Genomic DNA, 26,226 nt, shown 5'->3' on the forward strand with positions numbered 1-26,226 from the left:
GCTGGGAGCCCCGCCTTGGGGGCGTGGCCGCGCGCTGGCCAGCTGGGGCGGGACCTGCTTCTGGCCCCATCTAGCGCCGCCCCAGGCGAGGGCGCCGCACCCACACTGCGCTGCGCAGTTTTGGTCTGCACCAGCCGTTCGAAGGTGATCCAGGTGAGTGCTAGCACCTGCGGGCAGCTACGAGCACTGGGCCGCCGGCGGTGTTTCAGCCTTTGCGCAGGGCACTCCCATTTCAGCCTCTCCGAGCTGAATAGAGACCCGCTGTCTCTAACCTCCCCCCACCCTTATCAGTAGATTAGCGATCTGAATTTCCACCCCCTTTGCTCTCCTCTTGCCTTGCATATTCTCCCTGGTGGAGTGGGTTGGGAGCTTCTAAGCGAGGCCCGACCTATTTATCTGTAATTCAGGAAAATTCTCAAGGTCATCCCTTCCTCAATTCCTTCCTTTCCTCTCCCCGGGCTGTGCAGTCTGAGAGCCCCTTCTTTCTACCTTCCGGAGACCACCCGACCTTGCCCTCTGCTGCTCCGGCGCAGAAGATAAGCGAGCGGGACACTGCAGGGGGAGTGGTTGTGCAGGCCTGATCAGTAACACTGGTTTCAGAAGTGGCCTGTGAGCGCTGCACTCGCTGCGGATGGGGATGTGTTGCTAGGGACGGTCGGGAGAGCCTCTGAGGGAATTGTGTTTGTTTTCCTCCTGCCTCTTAGAATCGTCTGTCCATTTGTATTGGAAAGGGGGTCATTTCCTACCGCTGACTTAGAGCAAGAGACGCCTCTGGGCGGGTGGGGGACTCTTCAGGTTCTTCCTTGGATTTCAGAAAATGCCCCTCCTTATCTGGGTTGGCAGCACTGAGCCTCAGGGCTGCAGTAGTGGGGCAGTTGCAGGGCGGTGGAAGGCGCTGGAGACTCCTTAGTGAGTCATTCCCCGAAGTTGTGGCTTCTGCTGATACTTTCCTTGAGAGTCACGAGTTTACAAGCTACATTGTAGCGTCGGGGGCAAGTGAGTGTGGGAAAGGAGGTAAAGGAAAAGCAGAGATTAGGATGAGTAGGAGAGGCAGGGGTTAGAACTTTAATTCCTTCACTGGGGACAGGAGGTGCCCTGGAGGGGAAGGCGCTTCCGGCTTTGCAGATATGTGCTGTGGGCCTAGGTGTGGTCCTGCGGAATTGCTGCAGATTTTAGATTGCTCACGGGTAGGAGCTGCAGCCAGGGCTTGTCTTGGGAAATCTGTAGATCACCTGCAGCCTGCAGTTCTGGGTGGCACCCAAGGTTATTGGCCAGAGTTACAGGCTATATTTTATTTCAGTGAATTCAGAGAGCACCTTGAGTCAGATCAAGAATGCTTATTTCCCTAGGAGATGAATTTAAGGAGTTTAACATATAAAATAGAAACAAATACTTTCATCCCGGGAAGACTTTCCGTTAAGCTTCCCTCCTGACACAATGTTACGGAAATAGAAAACTTTGTCAAGTGATTTTTTTTTTAACCAATGTTACTATATATAAATCGGCAGGGAGACTGTCGCCAACCACAGAAACTGCGCTACAGGGGCCTCCTTAGATTAAGGAACAAAACTGGAGAAGGGCAGCCTTCCCCTTTATTTAGATTTCCTCCTGTTGGCTTAGAGTTCTGAAAAGACACAATCCTGGAAGAGAACCTACCTCCTCGCCTGGAGGTTAGCCCTGAGAAGGAACGTACAGGAAAGAAGGGCTGTACCCACTATTCAGGGAAAAGCTGAAAAGCCCCTGGAGCAGTCTGGAATGAGGTGGATGTCAAATCAATCTGTCAAAAGCAATTTAGTGCCTACTGCACATCTATCTGTAGTTAAACATATTGTGCCCTATGTTTATACTTAAATCTTCTGAATCTATATTTAGAACACCGTTACCGACCACAATTGACCACGGACCATTTAGCATTTTAAAGCAGTATTTGTTTCGAAGAATATACTGCTACTGTTTTTGCAACTCAATTTATTAATGCTACTGAAAGCTTACCATCTTCCTGAATAAAAAGAATTTAGCAGTTAGCAGCAGGTAGATTATCGCTATGTAAAATAAAATTCCTGAGTTTCCCTCACTCTCTCTTACAGTGCTTACCTACTTACCTGTCTCTGAGGAGAAACACTAATTAGGCAACAGGAAAATTGTACTATCTTTCAAATGCATTTGCAAATGCCTGTAAGGATTTTATTCTTTAGAATCATAGATCTTGCTGTTCCCCTCTGACTTCTTTCTAGTGTTGATCTGTTCATTAACTGGAACTTGCGTTCTAAGATTTAGTTGTCTTATTCCACCCTTTAAAAATAAGTGAAATTTTATTTTATAAATAAATAAATAAGCAAGCAATGTGAGCGGTTGTACCACAGCTTCATTCTAATTGTAGACAGGCCTGAAATGGTCGAACCCCTGTTTCAGGCAAAAGCCAGCAGCCTAGGTGGTTCCTTCCTTTGGAGTGGTTGGTACCCTAACAGGCATTCAGCAGCTGCTACAAATTAACTACAGTCTGCCTGCATTTCTTGTCATAGAAAATTACCAAGTGGTGTCAATGTGACTCATTCGAGATGTTTTTTTCCTTCTGGAAATCATAGCTTAGTTTCTCAATGACTGTTGGTTCCTGTGTAATGCCAGTTAAGGGACAGCTATATGGGAATCATGATATATAAATGAAGTGCCAGTTTCTGTGTTACTTTGCTCTTGCAAACCTATATGCCTGAAAGATTGGGGGACGTTTTTTCCTTCCCGTAATCTCTACTTCTTTTGTCATACTGCGGTGCTGACACTCATTAAAAAGAAAATGTTCCTTGTTTGTACCTTTCCCAAAGTGTTTTTTTTTTTTTTTCTCTTTCCAATTAGAAACATCTCGGGCTTTAATCAGTGGCAAAATTGAAGTTAATTATTTGCTCTCTCTTCCTGTTAATGTATTTTGTACTCAGGAGAGGGTCTGGGGAGGTAGAAATGATTCAGAAGATGTCAGGTGTGGTCAAGCATGCTTTTCAACCTCACTGAGAGACAATAGAGCAAAAGGCTGAGAGCACAAATGAGCCAGACTGCTTGGGGGTGTGGGGATCTGACTGTGCTCTGTGTTCACTGTGTGACCTTGAGCAGGTCACTTCATCTTTCTGATACTGAGTTTCTTCATGTGCAAAATGGGAGTAATATCATAGGGATGCTGTGAGGATCTAAATGAGTTAATATTGATGAACTGCTTACAACAGGGTTTGCCCCATACTAAATAATGTGCATGGTGGTAATAAGTAATAATAATTGATTTCTCGTACTTTTCTTCCTTGAGTCTATATCACTACCCTTCAGACACACTGGACTTCTTTCTCTTCTTCATACAAGTCAAACCTTTTTCTGTCTCAAAGTCTCTGCTCTTGCTGTTTTCTTTACCTGTGTTCTCTCTCACGTATCACTTTTTCCTCTTCAGATCCTTTATCACAATGTTACCCTCATGTTTTATGGTCCTCCTGTGTTTTTGTCTTCCCTGACCACATGCTCACTGGCGTTCTCAATCATGCACTCTCTCTCTCCCTCTCTCCCTCCCTCCCACTTTCAACTGTGTATTCTAGACTCAGGACCTTCCTTCTCAGTCTTGATCATCCTCTTAGTAGCCCTGCCCCTTGAGTGGTACATGGCATTTAGTAAAGGATGAATAAGGGAAGGAATCATTCTGAGAAAATACTGAAGATGATAGCTATGGACTTGAGGCAAGCATCCCATTTATGTAAAATGCTTTGTCCTACATTGAATTTATCATGTCAGCTTCATTTAATGCATTATGAGATGTTGTCTTTATTTTTCTTTCTGTATCCCATGGCTTCTCCCCATTCCCCTCCCTGCCCTCTGAAGTTGCTGCCTGCAGACCATGGGAAACATCCAGTGGACTGTCCCTGGGATCATATCTCTTGGGAAGCTCAGCTCCAAAGGGTCTAGCAAACCAGGGCTTATAGGTTAGGTGTCTCCCATAGAACCTTCTGTGTCAAGAATCTGGGAAAGTTTGTCCTCACACCTGCAGGGGAACCTGGGATTTATTCTGTCTTGTTATAAATCTGGTATTCTTAGATTCCTGAAGAACAGAATTACCAGTTTTTTTCTCAGAGGAGATTTCAGTTCCATTCAAGCATGTGTGTTTAGTGCCTTATTACACAGAAGGCACACTGCAGAGAAGCAGAAAGCAGGTAATTTGCTTATTTGGCTTTAACAGAGTTTTAACAGAGTTTGTATGAGTGCAAGCTTGTGCTCTATAACCAGGAACCATTCACTGGAACTTGAGCGTCCTGCTGATCTTCCCTCCCCCACTCCCAGCCAGTGCAGCCATGTATTAAGCAATTGTTTTCAGTACCAACAGTTTACCAAAGTGTTGGACTAAAAATGACATCTGAAACTTGAATATTTTATATGGTCAAACTACGGCTATTTAACTATACAGTTGAATATATTTGGATTATAACACATTTATCTCTTAAAGGGACAGATCTTCCATCTACCTAACATAGAGTTAGCTTCCACTCTCCAAATATTCCGACAGCAACATTGATGAATATTGAAGACCATGGACTATGAGGTACTGGGAAAGACCCAGTCTATGACTCGCTTGCTGCTATTTGCCTCACTTGAACCAGAAATCAAGTGCTGGATAAATAATATGATTTCTGTTCAAGTTTTTTTTAGCCCTTAGGGAACAATCTACTGAATATGCAATGCAATTGTAGGGGGATAGTTACTTTTCATTACCTAGGTTTCTATTCCTTCTTTTAAGTGTAATTTAATCTGGCTGTCATGTGAAGGTTGGATGCTGAAACAGATTTTAGCATCTGTCTAATGTAGAAGTGAACTGGAACTAGCATTCTGAAAATGTAGTCTGAACCCAAAGAAATCCCATGACTCTCCTTTTCTCTCCTATCATAGAAACAGATCATTACATTTTTAAAATTCTTGTGTGTGGGTGTGTGTGTTGTCATTTTGAGGTGGGGTTTCGCCATGTTGCCCAGGCTAGTCTCAAACTCCTGGGCTGAAGCAGCCCTCCCACCTGAGCCTGCCAAGTAGCTGGGATTACAGGCATGCACTACTGCACCCAGCTTAAGTTTTACTTTGTTTCTAATAGACATATAATATCGGACATATTCATGAGGTACAGTGTGATGTTTTAGCATGTATATACATTGTGTAATGATCAAGAGGATTGCTTTTCTGGGCCAGGCGTGGTGGCTTATGCCTATAATCCCAGCACTTTGAGAAGCCAAGGTGGGTGGATCACCTAAGGTCAGGAGTTCGAGAGCAGTCTGGTCAACATTGTACAACAAACCCATCTCTACTAAAAATACAAAAATTAACCAGGGCGTGGTAGCACACACCTGTAGTTCCAGCTACTTGGGAGGCTGAGGCAGGAGAATCATTTGAACCTGGGAGGCAGAGGTTGCAGTGAGTTGAGGTGGCACCACTGAACTCCAGCCTGGGCAACAGAGTGAGACTCCGTCTCAAAAAAAAAAAAAAAAAGAGTTTTTATGTTACTTCCCTCTAGGCTCTTTAATTTCTCCACTGAGCATTGTATGAGCTCCATTGAGCATTGTGTGGAGGGTCAGCTGCCCTGGCTGGAGATCATTTTGAGGCCTGTTCCTTCGTGGAAACATCTGGATGCAGAAGTTAGGCTGGACAACTAGCCAGGGGAGCTTTAAGCGAGCCAAGTGGACCCTCAGTACCACCTCAGAGTGTTCCAAGCTACCGTCTGGTGTTTGGGACTCAGGGAAGTCCATTTGGTATGAACAGACTAGCCCTTTATGTGACCATCCTTGTGTGTTACTCTCATCAAAATGTTGATTTTTGCTGTGTAAGGAAGATTGGAATAGCACAGGCAGCCAAATAAGGATTTGAATGAAACATTGAAGAATGGCTTCAAGTTAATCTGTGAATGCTTTGTCATTGTCCCATCCCTGGATACATTAAAAAGAAAAAAAAAGAGCAGTTGAGAAATTGCAGTACAATTTGAGGAGAGCAATATCATACACAGAAGTAGGGACTACCATTGTCGAAGCTGGATTTTATTTATTTGGGAGCAAAGAGAGAGAGCTGAAAGACATAATCTTCTCTCCCTTAAGAATCTCATTGTCATTTAGTAAAATAAAAGGTAGTGTCACTTCATGGCTCAGAAGTGGTAAATTATTTGAGGCAAGTACCCAAATCCATAAAACGTGCCTTTTGTTTGTGGAATACTGATTGTATGCTGGGGAATTTCTGGTGGGCAGCCAAGAGGAATTTGGAGAGTAGCGAAGGAGAACTTTACCCCAGGAGTGTTCTATTGGATGTAGTTCAGGAAGCTTTCTGGGTAAGCCTTGTAACCAAAGGAACCCTGCCCCAGTGAGACATGGCAAATGGTGGCAGAAGCAAGAATAAGAGGAAAGGTTGAGCAAAGTTTTGGTATTAGAATAGCTATGTTCCCAGGAAACTCTGTCGGTAAAATTTCTAGAGCTAAGTATCTTAGCCAGATGTCATAATGAACCCCTGTGTTGCTAACTCAAATGCTGGAATGAAGCATATGTTTTAGGAGTTAGACCAACACTGCCTCATCTTAAGCCCAAGTTTGAGCACTCCGAAACTGAAACTTCAAGAGTGTGTTGTAGCTTACTTAAAACCCATTGGGCATCTACTGACTCTGGCTACACTGAAAAGTTTTTGCCCTGAGTGCTATTCTGCCACCCACAGACCTCGGGGCCCTGCTGCTTACCAGGGCATATTAGTTTCCTAATCTACCCCTGAAAACCCACCATGGCCTGGGGCTTTTCTGCTGCCCCCCATGTCCTATACCCTGCTTGCTTCAAAATACTATTCCTACTTGTCTTCCCCTAACTTGATAATGTCCTCCAAAACAATCATGTTTGGCAAGTAATACACTGATAAATTTAAAAGTTACAAATAGAAGTGCTGCTGTGTTTTTAAAACATCATAGGACCAGGAACAGTGGCTCATGCCTATTATCCCAGCACTTTGGGAGGCTGAGGCAGGCAAATTGCTTGAGCTCAGGAGTTCGAGACCAGCCTAGCCAACATAGTGAAACCCCGTCTGTACTAAAAATACAAAAAATTAGCTGGGCATGGTGGCACACACCTGTAATCTCAGCTACTTTGAGGCAGGAGGATTACTTGAGTCCATAGGTCAAGGCTGCAGTGAGCCCTGATTGTGCCACTTCCACTCCAGCCCAGATGACAGAGGGGGACCCTGTCTCAAAACACAAAACAAAAACCCAGCCAGGCACAGTGGCTCATGCCTGTAATCCCAGCACTTTGGGAGGCCAAGGAGCGTGGATCACCTGAGGTCAGGAGTTCAAGACCAGCCTGGCCAACATGGCGAAACCCCATCTCTACTAAAATACAAAAATTAGCTGGACGTGGTGGTGTATGTCTGTAATCTCAGCTACTTAGGAGGCTGAGGCAGGAGAATCACTTGAACGCGGGAGGTGGAGGTTGCAGTGAGCCAAGATCGTGCCACTGCACTCCAGCCTGTGGGACAGAGAGATACTCTGTCTCAAAAAAAAAAAAAAAAAAAAAAAGCCCACATTAGAGAAATAAATTAGGTTTCTAAAGTGTTCTTAAAAGGGGCATCTGTGGAAACCACCCACTAATAACATACTTTAAGGTGAGACACAAATACTTCCCCCTAAGCTGAGGAACAAGGCAAGGATGTCGGCACTTGACACTGGTATTCAACATTGCATTGCCCCTAACCCGGGCAATCAGTCAAGAAAAAAAATAAAAGACATCCACATTGGAAAGGAAGAAGTAAAACTGTCTCTCTTTGCAGATGGTATGATCCTATATGTAAAGTATTCCAAAGATAGTGGATCTGTCTCTCCCTCCCCTATGCTTTTGTGCCCTGACTCTGTTTCTTTCCCTTTGCTCCTAGAGTAGAAGCCCAGGGTGCTGCAGGATTCAATTGCCTTCCATTGAACGTTGCGGAGGGCTTACCCTCAGTGCTTCCCATGCTGAGGGAAGAGGTGATTTAACTTCTGAGTAAGGGACAAACCCAGCAGTGTGTTAGTTGCAACAAGCATGGACACTGGCATCAGTCTGCCTGCATTCAGACCCCAGCTGTGCACTCACCAGCTGTGGGACCTTAGGCAAATTGTTGACCTTCTCTTTGCCTCAGTTTCCTCATCTGTAGAATGGGGATGATAATAGTAACTACCATATGGGATTGTGTAAGGATGGAAAGCGTTAATTTATCTAAACTCTATTACAGTGCCTGCCGTAAAAGAAGCACTCTAGGCCTGGCACAGTAGCCCATGCCTGTAAGCCCAGCACTTTGGGAGGCTGAGGCAGGTGGACTGCTTGAGGTCAGGAGTTCGAGACCAGCCTGGCCAATGTGGCAAAACCCCGTCTCTATTAAAAATACAAAAATTAGCCAGGTGTGGTGACATGAGCTTGTGATCTCAGCTACTCTGGAGGTTGACGCATGAGAATTGCTTGAACCCGGGAGGCAGAGGCTGCAGTGAGCTGAGATCATGCCGCTGCACACCAGCCTGGGTGACAGAGTGAGACCCTGTCTCAAAAAAAAAAAAACAAAAAAAGAAAAAACAAAAAAAGCAGCACTCTATGGGTACCAGGTCTTATAGTTAGGTGTTACGTATGTAGCAGCGATATTTTCAGTTTTGCTATTTCTGCCAGATGGGATGAAAAATTCCTTGAGAAGTTGGTTGCAAGTCCCACTGATTCATTAAATAGGCCTTTCATTTAAAGTCGTGTTTCTGATCGTTCAGAAGTTGAGGTGTGCCTGATCCATGGTATTAGAAGTGATGATCCCAGAGAGGTCATTCTGTAGCATAATGAGCATTACTTTTGAAAGATGGAGAACCTAGAACTCTGACTTAAATATTTGACTATGGGAAAATCTGATCTGGTGAGTGACCATGACCATGAAGTGAGATCTGGGAACCCAGTGGTGGTCACAGGATAGAGACTCTGAAGATACTGAGCTGGCTTACATACTTGCTTTGTTGTCTCGAGCCTCTGTTAAAGCTGAAAGAAGAAATCAGTCTTCTGCTGGGCACACTGTTAGTGTGTAATTGTGAAGAGCTTAGCTGGAGCTTGCTCTTCACAACAGCCTCTGATCTCATCGTCTCGTTCTGCTCTCAGGGGTGGTGCAGAAGGAGCACCTCAGGAGCCTCCAAAGATAGTGGTAGAATATAGACTACCAAGAGAAAACTATGACTGTGGTTTTGAATCAGATAGAGTCACCACCTCCTGCAGATTTTGTTTTTGCTCAGAACAGTGGTTCTTAAAATGTGGTCCTTGACCAGCATCATCAGCATCACCTAGGAACTAGTTAGATATGAAAATACACAGGCCCCACCTAACATGACTGAACCGGAAACTCTGGGACCGAGGTATGGTTTAACAAACTCTCCAGGTGATTTTAATGCCACTGAAGTTTGAGAACCACTGATCTAGGATATAGAACAGCAGCACTCTATTGAGTTTCTGTCTTCATGCAAGTTGCTATAAAAAATATAAGCAAGGAGACGTGCTCTCTGTCCTCAAAGAACACATAGCCCATTTGGAGAGGTATACTATATTCATTGCCACACAAAGGAGGCCTTCCCAGCCGGGATCCTGATGAAACAACCCTGCCCAGTCTCTACGCCATTGCCGTGTGTTTTCCCCAGAAGAGTTCCCACTCTTGGCCAGGTGCCTGTAATCCTAGCACTTTGGGAGGCTGAGGCGGGTGGATCACCTGAGGTCAGGAGTTCGAGACCAGCCTGGCCTATGTGGTGAAACCCTGTCTCTACTAAAAATACAAAAATTAGCCAGGCGTGTTGGTGGGCGCCTGTAATCCCTGCTACTCAGGAGGCTGAGGAAGGAAAATCACTTGAACCCAGGGGGCGGAGGTTGCAGTGAGCCAAGATCATGCCACTTCACTCCAGCCTGGGCAAAAGAGCAAAACTTTGTCTCAAAACAAAAAAAGAATTCCTGGCCGGGCGCGGTGGTTCATGCCTGTAATCCCAGCACTTTGGGAGGCTGAGGTGGGTGGATCACGAGGTCAGGAGTTCAAGACCAGCCTGGCCAAGATGGTGAAACCCCGTCTCTACTAAAAATACAAAAAAATTAGCCAGGCATGGTGGCACACGCCTGTAATCCCAGCTACTCAGGAGGCTGAGGCAGAGAATTGCTTAAACCTGGAGGGGCAGAGGTTGCAGTGAGCCAAGATCACGCCACTGCACTCCAGCCTGGGCGACAGAGCGAGACTCCGTCTCAAAAAAAACTCTCTGAAGCTGTCTTTTGTTTGCATGTTTGTTGTCAGTCTCCTGTCATCATTCGAAGGTCAGGGCCTTGAGGGCAGGACCCTTTCTTGTTCACTGCTGCATCCCCACCCCTCAGCAGTTCCTGGCATAGATAGCAAGTGCATGATGTTCTGGTTGAACAAATGAATTAAGTGTTCTTTGATTCATTATGCTGTCTATGGTAGGAAACTCTGTTTTGCAATCTGATTAGACCAGCCTTTTGCCAAATTTGAATTATTTTAAACAAAATCAGAACAAATGTGTAAGAGCATACAACTGATTTGTAGAAAAACCAGTATCTCCTCATTCAGGAACTGTTACATACAAGTGGACAGACATGTACACTTACCAGTATTTATTTCTTCATATTTGGACCAACATTTATTGTTTATACCAGGTACATATCTAGTTTATCGAATTTAATTCTGCAAACCACACTGTGATATAAGTGGGTAGTATTTTCCCTGTTTTGTAGAGAAATTAGATACATCCTAAAGCTTGCAGAGGTGATGTATGAGTACAGGTCTGTCTGACTCCTCAATTCCTCCTATCTCTAGTCTTGTAGATTTCCCAAGGAAAAGATGAATCGTAAAACAGTATTGAAGTCCACTAGGAGTAAAAACATTTAGGATCTCTACTCTTAAGTAAGTGACAAAAACTTTCTAATTAAAAAAAAAATAGATAATTCAAATTCCTTTTAAATCTTTAATGTTCTATTGACTGATCTATTTTGACTTAAGACTGCCAACAAACAGTTAACTAGGAGTGGCTACCTCTGCAATTGCTAATAAGGAAAGTGAGAGTAGAAACTCTTTCATCCCATTTCTGTCTTTCCCTACCCATTTATTTTGTTTTTGTTTATTGTGTTATACCTCGTTTGTGATCATTGCTAGGTAGGGAAAAATCTGGAATTGGGTACTTGTTTACTTATTTGCCTGTGTCCCCTGCTAGAAAATGAGTGTCATAAAGAACCAACCTCTGCCCTGTTGGTCTCCAGCAGTAGCCCAGTGAGTGGCGCATAGTGGGCACTCAGTAACCCGGAATAAGTAAATGAATGCACAGTCACCCTCATGCAGTGCTGAGCAGTGTCTGGCTGCAGCAAGGGTTTGAATGACTGCAGTTTCTGGATGTCCATAGTCAGTGCTAAAATCCTGCTTCCTTCTGGCTGCTTCTGCCTTTCCCATAATAGTATATATTTTGACATGGCCGGCTGCTGAGAGTTCAGAAAAGGAGGAGGATATATGTGGTTCTAAGCTTTGCTATTTTAAAATGGCAGTTGTAAATTATAAAATGTATATTCATTATCATTTAGCCAAACATCTCCATTGAGCAGGTCAAAGACAGTTAACCAAACATTAACATATGTAACGTAACATTATATATAACATTTACTGAGTCCTTCCTATATGTCAGGCATCATGATGAATGTTTATATATAGACAGTATGTCCATCTGATCCTCTCACCAACCTTTCAAGGTTATATTATTATCTCCATTTAACAAGTGAGGAAACTGAGGCTGCTGAAAGGTGTTGAGTAATATTCCCAAGGACACTTAGCTAGGAAATATGAGAACCAGGTTCTGAATGCAGACAGTTTGATTCCAAAACTGTATTCAACTGCAAAGCTGTCTCGTGAACTGCACTTAGCAGATAAGTGGCGGAACTCAAGCCAGAAGTCAGGTCTGATCTTTCGGTTCCATCATTCCAAACTGCCTGTTCCTCTGTCTTCTCAATGAATAATTATTGTCAAGCCACTCTTTATATAATTTTTAAAAATACGTATTTGCTCATTTTGAAAATTACAGAAAATTACAAAGAAAATCTATAATCTAGCCATCTAGAAATAACTATGCTTATGAGTTTTAAACTTCTTAATTTTTTTCCGTTATTAAGAAAACCAAGATTATTCTACGTAGACTTTTCTTTTTTCCCCACTTAACCTGCTGTATATTGAGCCTGTTTTAACCTCTTTAATATTTGTACACACCACTTTTAACAGTTGTATAATGTTCTGTTTAACAGGTATATTATTTATTTACCTGGCCCTCTATTATTGGACATATGTAGTATTTCTGGTTTTGCCATCATAAATATTGCTGAAGTAAGTATCTTTGAACCAAATTTGTTTGCATTTCTGATTGTTACCTCAGGATAGATTTCTAGTAGGATTAATGGGCCAAAGAATATGAATATTAAAAAGAATATTACTGGCCAAGTGCTGTGGCTCATGCCTGTATTCCCAGCATTCTGGGAGGCTGAGATGGGAGAATCACTTGAGCCCAGGAGTTCGAGACCAGCCTAAGCAACATAGGAAGATCCTATCTCTTAAAAAAAAAAAAAAAAAAGAAAGAAAGAAAAAATATATATAGGCTGGGCCTGATGGCTCACATCTGTAATCCCAGCACTTTGAGAGGCTGAGGCAGCCGTATCACTTGAGGCCAGGAGTTTGAGACCAGCCTGGCCAACACGGCAAAACCTCCGTCTCCACTAAAAAATAAAAAAATTAGCCAGGTGTGGTGGCAGGTGCCTGTGATCCCAACTATTTGGGAGGATGAGGCATGAGAATTGATTGAATCTGGGAGGCAGAGACTGCAGTTAGCTGAGATTGCGCCACTGCACTTCAACCTGGCCGACACAGCGAGACTGTCTCAAATAAATAAAATTAAAATTAAATAAAATTTAAAAATACAGAAATTAGCTGGGCATGTCAATGTGTGCCTGTAGCTCCAGCTACTTGGGAGGCTGAGTTGGGAGGATCACCTGAGCCCAGAAGATCAAGGCTGCAGTGAGCTGTGATAGCACCACCACACTCCAGCCTTGGCAACACAGACCCTGTCTTAAAAAAAAAAAAAAAAAAAAAAAATTACCTATTGCCAGGCTATCCTCTAGATGGTTCTATCTTATGCTTCCCCCAACAGTGTAGAAGAGGAAAGCTAGGTACTTTTAACTACAGTTATGTGTTCACTCATGATGGAGATATGTTCTGAGAAAGATGATTTTGTCATTGTGGGAACGTCGTACAGTGTATTCACACAGACCTAGACAGTATAACCTACTACACACCCAGGCTATATAGTATGGCCTATTGCTCCTAGGCTGCAAACCTGTAATGTTACTATACTGAATACCATAGGCGATTGTAACATAGTGGTATGGATTTGTTTGTCTAAACATATCTAAAAACTTCGAAAAGATCCAGTAACAATATGGTATAAAAGACAAAAAATGGTACACCTGTAGAAGGCACTTACCATGAATGGAGCCTGCAAGACTGGAAGTGGCTCTGGATGAGTCAGTGAGTGAGTGGTGAGTGTGAAGGCCTAGGGCACTTCTCTACACTACTGCAGACCTTGCCTACACTGTATACTTAGGCTACACTACCTTCATTTTTTAATACTTTTTTCTTCCATAAGTTAACCTTAGCTTACTGAAGCTTTTTTACTATAATTTTTAAACTTTTGAATCTTTTGTGACAACACTTAGATTAAAACACAAACACATTGTAACTGCATAAAAATTGTTTCTTTGTTTTTTGTTTTGTTATGTTTTTTTCTTGAGACAAGAGTCTCGCTGGGTCTCCCAGGCTGGAGTGCAGTGGTGCAGTCTCGGCTCACTGCAACCTCCACCTCCCGGATTCAAGCAATTCTCCTGCCTCAGCCTCCCAACTAGCTGGGATTACAGGCGCTCACCACCTTGCCTGGCTAATTTTTTTATATTTTTGGTAGAGACGGGGTTTCACCATGTTGGCCAGGCTGGTTTTGAACTCCTGACCTCAAGTGATCTGCCCGCCCTGGCCTCCCAAAGTGCTAGGATTACAGGCATGAGCCACCATGCCTGGCCAAAAATTGTTTCTTCATATCCTTATTCTATAAGATTTTTTTTCTATGTTTTAAATACTTTTTTTATTTTTAAAGAAGCAACACCATTCAGTTCAGAACGCCTGTACTGACTTTGAGCTGATGGCCTCTGTCTGTAGGTTTCTAATTGGAAGTGAAATTTTTTCTATTTTTAAAACTTTTTATTTCATAGTTACTTTTTAAGCTTTTTTGTTAAAAATTAAGACACAAACACACACATTAGCCTAGGCCTATACAGGGTCAGGATCATCAGTATCCATCTTCTGCCTCCACATCTTGCCCAGTGGAAGGTCACATGGACATACCTGCCATGTGTGGAGCTGTCCTCTCCTATGGTCACAAGGCCTTCTGGAATGCCTCAGGGAGGACCTGCCTGCACCTGTTTGACAGTTAACATTTTTTTTTTGTAATAAGTAGAAGGAATAGATTATAATGCTAAAAAGCATAGTATAGTAACTACATAAACCAGTAACTGTTATTTATGATCATTATCAAATATTAAGTGCTGTACATAATTATACATGCTATACTTTTATATGACTGGCAGCGCAGTAGGTTTGTTTACGCCAGCATCACCACAAACATGTGAATGATGCAGTGTACTATGATGTTACAATGGCACAGTGGCTATGATGTCACTAAGCAACAGGAATTTTTTAGCTCCGTTACAGTCTTGTGGGGCCATTGTTAAATATGCAGTCCATCACTGAAACCCATGGCTGTGTGTGGTAGAAGGTTTCAGTTCATAAATACTAATTTATACTGCTGGTTTGTGACTAATCCAGGAAACTGCATAATGATTAACAAATGCTACGATATAACCAAGTGAATTGCAAAGTCATCTACACCTGTATTAAAGTTCAACTCAGAAAGGACTGTTGGACTGTGTCTGTAGCCCTATGTAGAAGAGAAAGCCAAGGGCAAAGTTCCCACTCTCAAGAACCTTATCTTGTTAGGTCCATAAAAGGGTTTCTGGTGACACAGAGCAGATATATAATCAGCAAAATGTGGTGTGCAGTTCAAATGAGTGCTCGTGCCAGAGATGAGTGGGGTGCCAGCTATCAGTTCTTCCACCCTGTCCCTGGAAGCAATCTGCTACCTCTGGGGCTGGCACAACCCAGGGTGTGGCTGCGGCTGCCTAGGGTGTGGCCACTGTGAACTGAGCTGCATCCCCTTCCTGGTGCACACCCACACACACACAAGCTACTCTCTAAGGAATGGGAATATCTGCCTCTTCGCCTTGGTATCTTCAGAAAATAATGATTTAGCAAATGATGGTTTTTTTGAATGTTGATTTAATTCAGCTGATTCTTTCCTTGAAAGAGAAGATTTAACAATTTTTCAGCAACTATGACAGAGTTTTCTCTGTGTTCTGAATTCCTCTTTCTTAAGATTTCTCTTTCTGGATTAGTCATAAGCCAGTCTTTCCTAAATACATTCAGTTTCTCCCGTGGTTTCAGCAGATACTTTTGAGGGAAGACACGGAAACTTAAATTGGTTAGGTGCGTACTTTATACCAGACACTGTGCCAGATGATAGAGATGATCTCAGGGTGTGTGTTCAGGGGAGGGGGCGTGTGGTGGTGGTCATTCTGAAAGACACCTGGAGTTGCAGCTCAAATCATTTATTCCGTAAGTATCTACGAGCGTGCACACTGTGCTTGGCATGGAAGATGCAGACAAACATGGTCCTGCTCTGTTTTAAGTGAAGGTTGTTATGGCGTATAAAGCAGGACACCTCACTTGGTAGGATTGCAAGGCAGTGTCAGGGAGGGCCGCTGCTGCCCTTCACGCAGGCAGCTTTTCAGGCATTGCTTCTGCACCTATGCAGATGTGTCTGTGGCTCGTGCGGGGGACCCTCAGGGAGAACAGGCACGCTGCTGCCCCAGGCACTTACACTGTCCCTGTGACTGAGTATGCATCCTCTGCAAACCATTGCTGTAGCTGGGTACCCTTACTGTGAATTCATTGCCTTTCCAAGGTCCTAACTGTTCCCGGCTCTGCTTGTCCTCGTCCAGATTCATACGCCATACATACCTTAACAAAGTCTGAGGAGAGTAACTTTCACTAGGGTGCAAAGGCCCATCAGGTTTAACCTCACAGATGGCATTTATACTTTAAAAGAGGGGCTCAGTAGTAAATATTGATTTCTAATTGTAGATTCTAACTGTAGATTGTAGAGCAGTCGCTTTGCTGTGACATCTATGCAAGAGGCACTTCTCTATCTTGCCACCTACCTACCTTAACCTCTTAAAATTAAGAAAAATAGAAGTCAGTGACTAAGCCACCACATTTGAATGTGTTGCCTGGGCTAGCTGGAGTGTTTTGGGGGAGAATTCTAAAACCTGCTCTGGTCTTAGCTCTGCCCTCATTTAATGAGCCTCTATTTCCTTTTCTATCAAGTGGAGCAAACAGGATTTTTGTGAAGAGTAAAAGTGAGCTGAAAAGTGCTGGACTGACACAAGGTAGCCCTGCACGTAGCCAGGGAGCCCAGCATCCTGTCCAAAGATTAGAGTCTGAAAGTTGACTCTGTTGATTTGCAAACTTTGACCTAAAGCAAATATGCTTAATTTTATTGTCCTTAAATTTTATTGCTTCTGACAGAGGCACCTTTTCTTTTAAGGCAGGGTCTTGCTCTGTTGCCCCATGCTTCAATGCAGTGATGCAATCATAGCTAACTGCAGCCTCAGCCTCCTGGGCTCGGGCGATCCTTCCACCTCAGCCTCCTGAGTAGACATGAGAGTCTCCCTGTGTGGCCCAGGCTGGTCTCAAACTCCTGGCCTCAAAGTGTTCCTTCCACCTTGGCCTCCCAAATTGTTGGGATTACAGGTGTGATCCACCGTGCCCAGGTGGCAGCTTTATTTTAAATGACCTGTTTGCCCCAAATGTGTTGAATTTAAGGGTAGGCTGGAGGTTCAGTCATTTTTATTTATTTTCAAAGAGGTGTTCGGAATTCACACTCTGTATTTCTTTTACTAACTACTGTGGCTTCCTCCTCATGCTGACTTTCTACACTTGGGAAGAGAATGTGGACAAGGAAGCTTGGAGGGAAGCCAGAGACTCCTTGCTCTGTGCAGCTGCCCAGACAGGCCAGCATCTGCTGACCTGTGGAGCCAGCCCGCTGCAGTGAGTGCCCCCAGCCCCGGGAGGAGCAGCAGGCCTGCCTCAGAGAGCAGCTCAGAGTGAAGACTGTAGGAGGGGAAAACTGATGAGAATTATTGTGAACCATGGTGAGGTGGAGGGGTTTTTAGAAGTTAGGCCTGTTAGGCTGGGTGCGGTGGCTCACGCCTGTAATCCCAGCATTTTGGGAGGCCGAGGTGGGTGGATCATCTGAGCTCAGGAGTTCAAGAATAGCCTGGCCAACATGGCGAAACCCTGTCTCTACTAAAAATACAAAAATTAGGTGGGTGTGGTGGCGCGCGTCTGTAATCCCAGCTATTCGGGAGGCTGAGGCAGGAGAATCACTTGAATTCGGGAGATGGCGGTTGCAGTGAGTTGAGATCATGCCACTGCACTCCCGCCTGGGTGACAAGAGCGAAACTCTATCTCAAAAAAAAAAAAAAAAAAAAAGGAAGTTAGGCCTATTTTGCTGAGCTAAGAGAAACTTACTTTTAATGAACTGAGCTGCATGCCTACCCAAATTCTGTTTTAAGGAAGATGCTCTGACCACAGTGTCAGTTTGGCTCTAAATTTTCAAGTGATACTGAAAGGGAATATTGGAACCAAATGAATCTGAATGGGGGTCCCAGGTCTGTCACTGTCTGTTTTATACCTTGGAAACATTACTTAACCTCTTTTGAAAATAAGGATTTACCATCTTGTTGGTTGGTTTGCTAGGACGATTAGATACATTCCAGAGCAGGGTAACCCTCCTAAGTTAAAAGCAGGGATTGGGCCGGGCGCGGTGGCTCACGCCTGTAATCCCAGCACTTTGGGAGGCCGAGGCGGGCGGATCACAAGGTCAGGAGATCGAGACCACGGTGAAACCCCGTCTCTACTAAAAATACAAAAAATTAGCCGGGTGCGGTTGTGGGCGCCTGTAGTCCCAGCTACTCGGGAGGCTGAGGCAGGAGAATGGCGTGAACCTGGGAGGCGGAGCTTGCAGTGAGCCGACATCGCGCCACTGCACTCCAGCCTGGGCGACAGAGCGAGACTCCGTCTCAAAAAAAAAAAAAAAAAAAAAGCAGGGATTGAAGCCAGGCAGTTACCAGGGATGGAAATTGTGGAGCTGAAGGCAGAACACACACCGGAGCTGCGGGCTCGTGGAGGCCTTGCCCACCATAGGCAGCCCACGAGCGATCCCTTGAAACATGCTCCCCGCTCCTTTGGGCCCCGTCATGCTCTGGCCCTTCTTCCATCTGGTGGTCAGAGCTCAGAGCGGTTGGAGGGGCAGCACCAATTTACCATGGGATTGTTTTCACTCCCACCTGCCAAGTTCTGTTCTTGCTGCCCAGTCCCTTTCTTTCTTTCTCTCCTTTCCTCCAGGGGCAGGACAATAACTTAGCTAAAAACGCTGAACAATGGGAAATGAGCTGGGATTAGCTTTTTCTCCAAACATTTTACCATGAAACATTTCAAACATACAGAAAAGTTGAAAGAATCGGACATTGACTGTCCGTATAGCTAACACCTAGAATCTACAACTGATACTTTGCTGTATGGATTTGCATCATCCTTTTAAAATGCATTTCAAAATCAGTCGCAGCCATCAGAACTCTACATGGGGCTAGTTTTGAAGTGATGATTTGTTGGGCAATCTGAGTTCTTAGGAGCTATCCAAAGCCTCATAGGCTCAGGAGCCATGCTCTGCTTTCAAAGTACTCAGCCTGGGCCTTCCCCTACCTGTGTGAGATGTCTGCTCCTGCACCTGCACATGCCCCAGGGTCGAAGGGAGGCCTCGGGGGTCCTGCCCTCACAGTGTCCCCCATGCCTGAAGGCAAAAAACTTGGAATCACTTATGCATATACTATTTTGGATGCTTGGTTTCTTGCTTTCTTTTTCTCTCTCTCTCTCTCCCCCCTCCACCTTTCCCCTTCCCTCTCTCTCTCTCCCCTCCCTCTCTTTCCTTCTCCATCCCTCTTCCCCACCAAGCTCTGCTCCCCTCACTCCCTCCCCCCCCTCCCAATGTAATGTACACTTTAGCATTTTACCAGGTTAAATATTTTTTCAATCATGTGATTTTTGTTGGCTATATTTTTCTACAGCAATGACTACTGCAGTGATGTAGATAAATCTCATAATGTTGATCAGAATCTCCCAGGCACAAAAGAGAAAAAAAGATACATGATTGTATACTTTTCTGTGTATAGACTGCATAGTTGAGTAATTTTTAAATTATTTTATATAGTACTGTCTCTGATGACTTCTTAGAAACATCAGATTGGCTCACACCTTTTTTTTGGTCTCTATTTATGCATTTCCTATTAATAAAGCATCCTGCTCCCTAAGGCTTCACACCATGAAATAGCCACAGTGCTGGGGGCTGTCCCAACATGTTCTTTCTTCCACAGACGCAAGATGGCTGTCCTCTCTAAGGAATATGGTTTTGTGCTTCTAACTGGTGCTGCCAGCTTTATAATGGTGGCCCACCTAGCCATCAATGTTTCCAAGGCCCGCAAGAAGTACAAAGTGGAGGTAAGTGGGAACACAAGCTGGTACCCTTGTAGGTTTGTCTGGGGGCCACAGGCTTAGCCAAGAACTTGTTTTCAGCCATGGAGGGAGAGGCAAGGAGTTAGTTGTGAAAAGTGGCAGTTTCAGGACTGGATCTATTAGCGATTCTGCTTCTTCGTGATGGGGCCCTGCTAGGGAGTAGTTTCCATCTTGTTTGACTTTGTCTCTTCTGTAGAAAGACCAGGTATGCTGGGATTCCAATAGTACACTTTTGGCTGGAGCTATTTGCTAGGAAGTCACTGTATTTTCTACAGTGGGCTAAATAGCAACATTGTTTCATGGTGTGCCACTTTAAAAATGATGTTGTAAGATGATTTTCCTGTTTTCCAAGTAGAAAAGAGGTATGTGGTGTTGAGATTAGCCTGGACTTAGACATAGGAAGGTGGTCTATTAAATACTTCCTTTAGTTTTAGGTGATGTACAAGGGATAATTACTAAGGTTGTCCCTGGTGAGCAATTTTAAATGTCTGTTTCTGTTTCGCAACTTAATAATTAAACTCCCTTACTAGAGCTTCTTTTACGTTTTTATATTTAGTTTCTTTTTTTTTTTTCCTTCCAATGGACACTTCCATTAAGATTCTCACACACTCAATTTCTGTTCTTCTATTAAGGGAAATCTTAAAAGGATGTGGTATTTGATGACTCTTAGGAGGGCTCTATTTCCCTACGGTATCTTTGTAATGCATCTGAAATCCACCGTTGATGCTTAACGTCAATGAAAAGCAGAGTTTGGCACAAAGCTGCCTCTTTCCCTTGTGCAGCTACAGCGCAGACATACATTCTTATTCCTGGATATTTAATAGAAACATTGAATCTGCGTCTGAGAAGTGAGACCCTTGTCACTGCAAATATTTAAGCAGAAATCGACTGGTCATCTATCAAGGGTGTGAAAGAAGATACTTTGGAATATATTATTTTTAAGGTTGATTTTAACTTGCAACACTGAATGCTACTCTTGACCATCTAATCAGTATGTGCTTTGTTGTGACAGTATCCTACCATGTACAGCACGGACCCTGAAAATGGGCACCTCTTCAACTGCATTCAGCGAGCCCACCAGAACACGTGAGTGTCGGCCCTGCCGGGCACCAAAGACATCTGCAGAGTGGGTCAGCCCTTAGTGCGCTGTATCTGCTGAGTCATAGTGACGGTGATAATCATGGGCACCTCATTAAAAGTCTTCACAAATTATGTATGTGAACACATTGACTATTAAGCAAACTGAAGAGTGGTTGGAATGGTGGGATTTCTGGATATTCTTTTCAAAAAGTGTCTTCATGGTTGCATTACCTGCTACAGTTTTGCAGCATGACCCATCTAAACTGATGTTGACTCTCCCAGGGGAGTAAAGAGGTTTTGAATGCTGTAAGGAAACCCACTGTGACTCACCAGGACCTTCCACTTCCATTGGTTAGATGTGAGGTCCTTTTACTCAGCATGTTCCAAGTGACCTCTAATCCCATCCAGAGCAAAGGAGGGTGGATGTTAGTGACCAGGTGTTCTCCCTGCAGTCAATGTTTATTTTACCCCAAGCTTCTAACTTGGCAAGGAAGATATAAAGATTCATAGTGCTGGCCGGGTGAGGTGGGCTCACATCTGTAATCCCAGCACTTTGGGAGGCTGAGGTGGGTGGATCACTTGAGGTCAGGAGTTGGAGACCAGCTTGGCCAGCATGGCAAAACCCCATCTCTACAAAACTTAGCCAGGCGTGGTGGCAGGCACTTGTAATCCCGGCTACTCAGGAAGCTGAGGCACGAGAATCACTTGAACCCGGGAGGCAGAGGTTGCAGTGAGCCAAGATTGCGCCACTGCACTCCAGCCTGGGCGACAGAGAGACTCCGTCTTTTCTAAACAAACAAAAAAAAAGATTCACAATTCTACACAGGCATACTTAAAAAGGGCACTTTTTAAAAGTTTCTTTCTGTCAATTCCAGGTTGGAAGTGTATCCTCCCTTCTTATTTTTTCTAGCTGTTGGAGGTGTTTACCACCCGGTAAGTTTTCCAGGAGGTGTCCATCTGTTTGGATGTAGTTCACTGAGCTATTATCGGGGACAGAAGGAGGAAATAAACATGCAATGAATATCTTCAGTGTCTAGGCACCATATATTTAAAAGGATTTTATTCAATTATTTTTTACAGAGTTCTTTAAAGTAGGTGGGATTTTCCTCATATTTTACAGATAAGGTAAAGCCTCTCAGATACTATTTAAACTTCACGAGGTCAAAGAGCTACAGAGTAGAAGGATTAGAATTTGAACCCAGGTCTGTCTGGTTCTAAGTTTCATGTCTGTAAGAGTTCATTTGTTATATTAATTCATTCACACAGCAAACTGTCACTCACCACCTGGGGTAAAGCAGTGATCAAAGGAGACAAAGACCCCTGGTTTCGTAGAGCTTGCCTTTTTGTTGTAGGGGATGGGGTGGTCGCAGACAAAAAGCAAAACCTAAGTAAATGACATCATGTGTTAGGAGGTGGTGAGTGCAGAGAAGAAAACAAAGTAGCAAAGGTGGAAAGGGGGTGTGGGGTGGGATAATTTTGAATAGGGTGGTCAGGGAGGGGGGCTTTGCTGAGATGATAGTTAAGCAAGTGTAAAAGGAGGTGAGGGAGCAGGTGCTGCACGTGTCTCCCAACCTCCAGCCAGAAGACAAGCAAGGCCCGAGGCAGGCACCTGTCTGGTTTGTTTGGTGAGCAGTGAGAAGCCAGTGGAGCCAGGAGAGGGTCAGCAACAGAGGGCAGAGGGGTGAGGAGGCAGATCACCAGGGCCTTGCAGGCCTCTGCGGTATAGATGGCCCTGTGGGCTGGAGATGTAGTCTGCACTTAAACATATCCAAATAAAGCACGTTTATCTGCCTCTAATTAATTGTCATTTGGGTCTTGTCTTGGACAGAAGTGTTCCCTTTTCCGAGGCCAGATTATCTCCTGAAATTGAGTCCTGACCAGAGTGGTGGCCCTTCAGACTTCTGGTGCTAAGCCTTTCCTAACCATCTGGTCCATACCTGAATGCCTGGCACTTTTTTTAAAAAGCTGCCAGAGTGGCACATCTACTGCTCATGACCTTGAAGGCATTTTTTTTCAAAGAAACATCTACTGCTCTTGTGTCTCTTAGGAAAGGGTATCTTTCTGGTGCCTCTCAAGACCCCCATTCCTAGCAAGTGACTAGACTAGCTGATCTGAATAGCCCAGGTCTCTAGATTAGGCCTCATTTGGTGTCCCCACTCCATCCCCATTCCTAGCTCACATCCCTGGACCCCATTCCTTGTGGGTCGTTCTGAAAAATAAGAGCTAGTCTGGGGACAAGCACCTAACAATTGTTCCTAGGTTGCCAGTCATTAGGCAACATTATAGTAAAGAAGGGCCCGGCAGAGGCTAGAGCTGCTACATCGTGACTTGAGGGACTGGCGTTTGTTTTCATTTGTTTTACCCTCCTGTTGATATTTAACGTTACCCAAAGTCAACTCAAACAAACAAAGACCCGGATGCAGTAACCTTTTCCCTACCAGTAGCACTGCTGAGTGGGAAAGACACTGGGGAAGGCGGCCTTCTCACACGCTCTCTTCTGTGTTCTCTCCTTGCTTTTCTTAACCAAAGAAGTCACCCCAGCATGGCAGCCAAAGGGATGGATTTTTCTTCTAAGTTTTTATTCTCTCTGCTCAAGGGCATTGGAAACAGGAAGACTTTTCTCTCAAAGACCATGTATTCTGGGGTTCACAATACAAGAAGCTCTCCCCCTCTTTCTAGTGGAGCTACACCCCTAGTGTAGCCTGCAGAACCAGCTGTACCCATCCCTGCCAGTGACTGACTTTACATAGAACAGCAGCTGAGTCTTCAGTCAGTCTCATGCTCAGAGGCCCATTTGAGAAAACGGCATTTCCCCTAGTCCTGACTTTGGGGCAGTTCCCTTTTCTGGCTTGCCCTGAGACCGCCTGGCCCACATGTCCTTCTCTTGCTCTAGCACAAGTTCCCCAAGATGCCCAGGGCAAGTGGGGGGATTCCTTCCATCCCACCTGTCTAGGAGAAGGCCAGTACTCATCTCTGAGGTCCACAAGCCAAGCCAGTCATAGAAGAATCACAGATATTTTATTTTCCTGACTGAAACTAAGTTAATTCTACCTAGTTTGGGTGGGGAGTGGTTAGCCAAACCATGAAATTACTAACTTTTTGCTAACGTATTGTGTAATCAACCCTAGATGTTAATAAAGGTTTGCTTGTTTGTTTCAGGCAAATACTAATGTAGCCCTTTTTTCTTAGCGTATAGCTTCCGGCCTGGGCTTGGCCTGGATTGTTGGACGAGTTCTTTATGCTTATGGCTATTACACAGGAGGTTAGTATATATTGACATTTGCCAAGGAAACAAATTTTAAATTTTAAATCCTATGCTGGCCAGGCACAGTGGCTTACACCTGTAATCCCAGCACTTTGGGAGGCCAAGGCAGGCAGATTGTTTGAGCTCAGGAGTTGGGTACCAGCCTCTGCAATGTGGTGAAACCCTGTCTCTACAAAAAATACAAAAATTAGCCGGATCTGGTGGTGCACACCTGTAGTCCCAGCTATTTGGGAGACTGAGATGGAATGATTGCTTCAGCCCAGAAGTTTCAGGCTGCTGTGAGCCATGATTACACTACTATACTCCAGCCTGGGAGACAGAGCAAGATCCTGTCTCAAAAAAATAAAATAAAATCTTATGCTACTGTATTTTTCTTCTTGAGAATTCGAGAAAAGGGGAAGTCACTTGATATTTAGGTAAAAGGTCTGTTTTCTTTTTTTTTTTTTTTCTTTTTATTACTCTTTCAATTGTAACAAAACTTACTTTGATTGAGCATTTTCTATGTGCCAACCACTATAAGAACTTTGCATATGTTATTTAACCTTACAACAATTCTGTAATATAGATACTGCATTTTACAAATTAGGAAACTGGGACTCAGCATGATTAAAGCTGTAGGTCACAGAGCTACTAAGCATAAACTAGTAAACTAGGAATCAAATCCATGCAGTTCAACTCCAGAGCCTCATCATTACTATACCTGCTATATCTGAGTAAGGAGGAGGAAAAGCCATTTTTGGCTGTATTTCTTTGAAACAGAGGCAACTCCTTCCAAAGGTCCTGGAGCAAATTGCTGTAATTATTATCCCATAATTTTCTAAGATCCAGGCAATACTACTGTGGCACATTACTTGGCATGTGGTATCTGACTTGCCAACAGCTTCAGGCTAAAGAGTTAGTTAACCTCCTAAGGCCAGTTTGTCTAATGTACAACCTCAGATGCCATGACAGAATGACTTGAGAATGTTGAAAGCGTCGTAATTCTGGAGCACTCCTGGTAACTTGTTCTTTCTTCTTTTTCAGAACCCAGCAAACGTAGTCGAGGAGCCCTGGGGTCCATCGCCCTCCTGGGCTTGGTGGGCACAACCGTGTGCTCTGCTTTCCAGCATCTTGGTTGGGTTAAAAGTGGCTTGGGCAGTGGATCCAAATGCTGCCATTAAAGAATTTTAGGGGTTTAAAAACTCTTATTCATTTTAAATGACTTACCTTTATTTCCAGTTACATTTTTTTTTTCTAAATATAATAAAAACTTACCTGGCGTCAGCCTCATACCTAAAACTCCTGACTCTTACCACTCATTTCCGTTTGAGTCTGTATCTGAAATCAGTAGCTAGTTCTACTAGATGAGAGAGGAGCCACAAGCAGTGCACCCTCTCCTCATCCTTCCAGCACATGTTTCTGTAGTATGTGAGGTTGAGAAAAAGTCTGATTGTAGTGATGTATGTATAGTCATGCCACAGTGGTGAAAAATTAAAGAAAAATATTTTAGCTCTCAGGATATGCTGTTATCACTTGCTACAGATACTTAGGATAACAGTAAAGATCTTTTTAAAAAAATCTCAGCTGTGACAGTGGCTCACTCCTGCAATCCCAGCACTTTGAAAGGAGGCGGAGGCCAAAGGAACACTTGAGCCCAAAAGTTCAAGATCAGCCTGGGCAACATGGCAAAACCTCAGCTCTACAAAAAAAAAAAAAAAAACAAACAAAAACAAAACAAAAAAAAAAACAAGAGTTAGGCAGGCATGATGGCACATGTCTGTAGTCCCAGCTACTTGGGAGGCTAAGGTGGGAGGATCACTTGAGCCCAGGATGTCAAGGCTATAGTGAGTTATGATCACACTGCTACACTCCAGCATGGGTGACAGAGCAAGACCCTGTCTCAAATAAATACAAATTAAGTTTCTATTAAAGATTGTTTCTGTTGCTTAAAAACTAAAGCAGTAGACTAAGATGAAACTTAACAGAGATGAATGTAACTTTCTACATTTAGAAATAAAGATCTGACTGCCTAGGTACAAATGAGGAAGATTTAGAAGATTTCAGCTGGTTTAGAGAACACTGCCAAGTTGGCAGTATAAGATAGTTACTCCAAAACACTGATGTGG

General features: G+C 43.9%; 1 protein-coding gene across 1 annotated transcript; it reads left to right on the plus strand.

Annotated features, from left to right (window-relative positions):
- On the plus strand, positions 1-25,412 carry LOC105492962 (microsomal glutathione S-transferase 3). The gene is made up of 6 exons (XM_011760354.3): positions 1-153; positions 19,638-19,761; positions 20,789-20,862; positions 21,732-21,789; positions 24,046-24,118; positions 25,145-25,412. The coding sequence occupies exons 2-6, from the start codon at positions 19,645-19,647 to the stop codon at positions 25,279-25,281; spliced, it is 459 nt and encodes a 152-aa protein (XP_011758656.1). The 5' UTR covers positions 1-153; positions 19,638-19,644; the 3' UTR covers positions 25,282-25,412.
- Positions 25,413-26,226: the final 814 nt, after the last annotated feature.

Source organism: Macaca nemestrina, chromosome 1, assembly GCF_043159975.1.
Source record: "Macaca nemestrina isolate mMacNem1 chromosome 1, mMacNem.hap1, whole genome shotgun sequence".
NCBI lineage: Eukaryota > Metazoa > Chordata > Mammalia > Primates > Cercopithecidae > Macaca > Macaca nemestrina.

Coding starts and splice junctions, on each gene's coding strand:
- LOC105492962 (XM_011760354.3), top strand. CDS start 19,645: ATGGCTGTCCTCTCTAAGGAATATGGTTTTGTGCTTCTAACTGGTGCT. Junction 20,863..21,731: donor CAGCGAGCCCACCAGAACAC/GTGAGTGTCGGC, acceptor TGTCAATTCCAG/GTTGGAAGTGTATCCTCCCT. Junction 21,790..24,045: donor TTGGAGGTGTTTACCACCCG/GTAAGTTTTCCA, acceptor CTTTTTTCTTAG/CGTATAGCTTCCGGCCTGGG.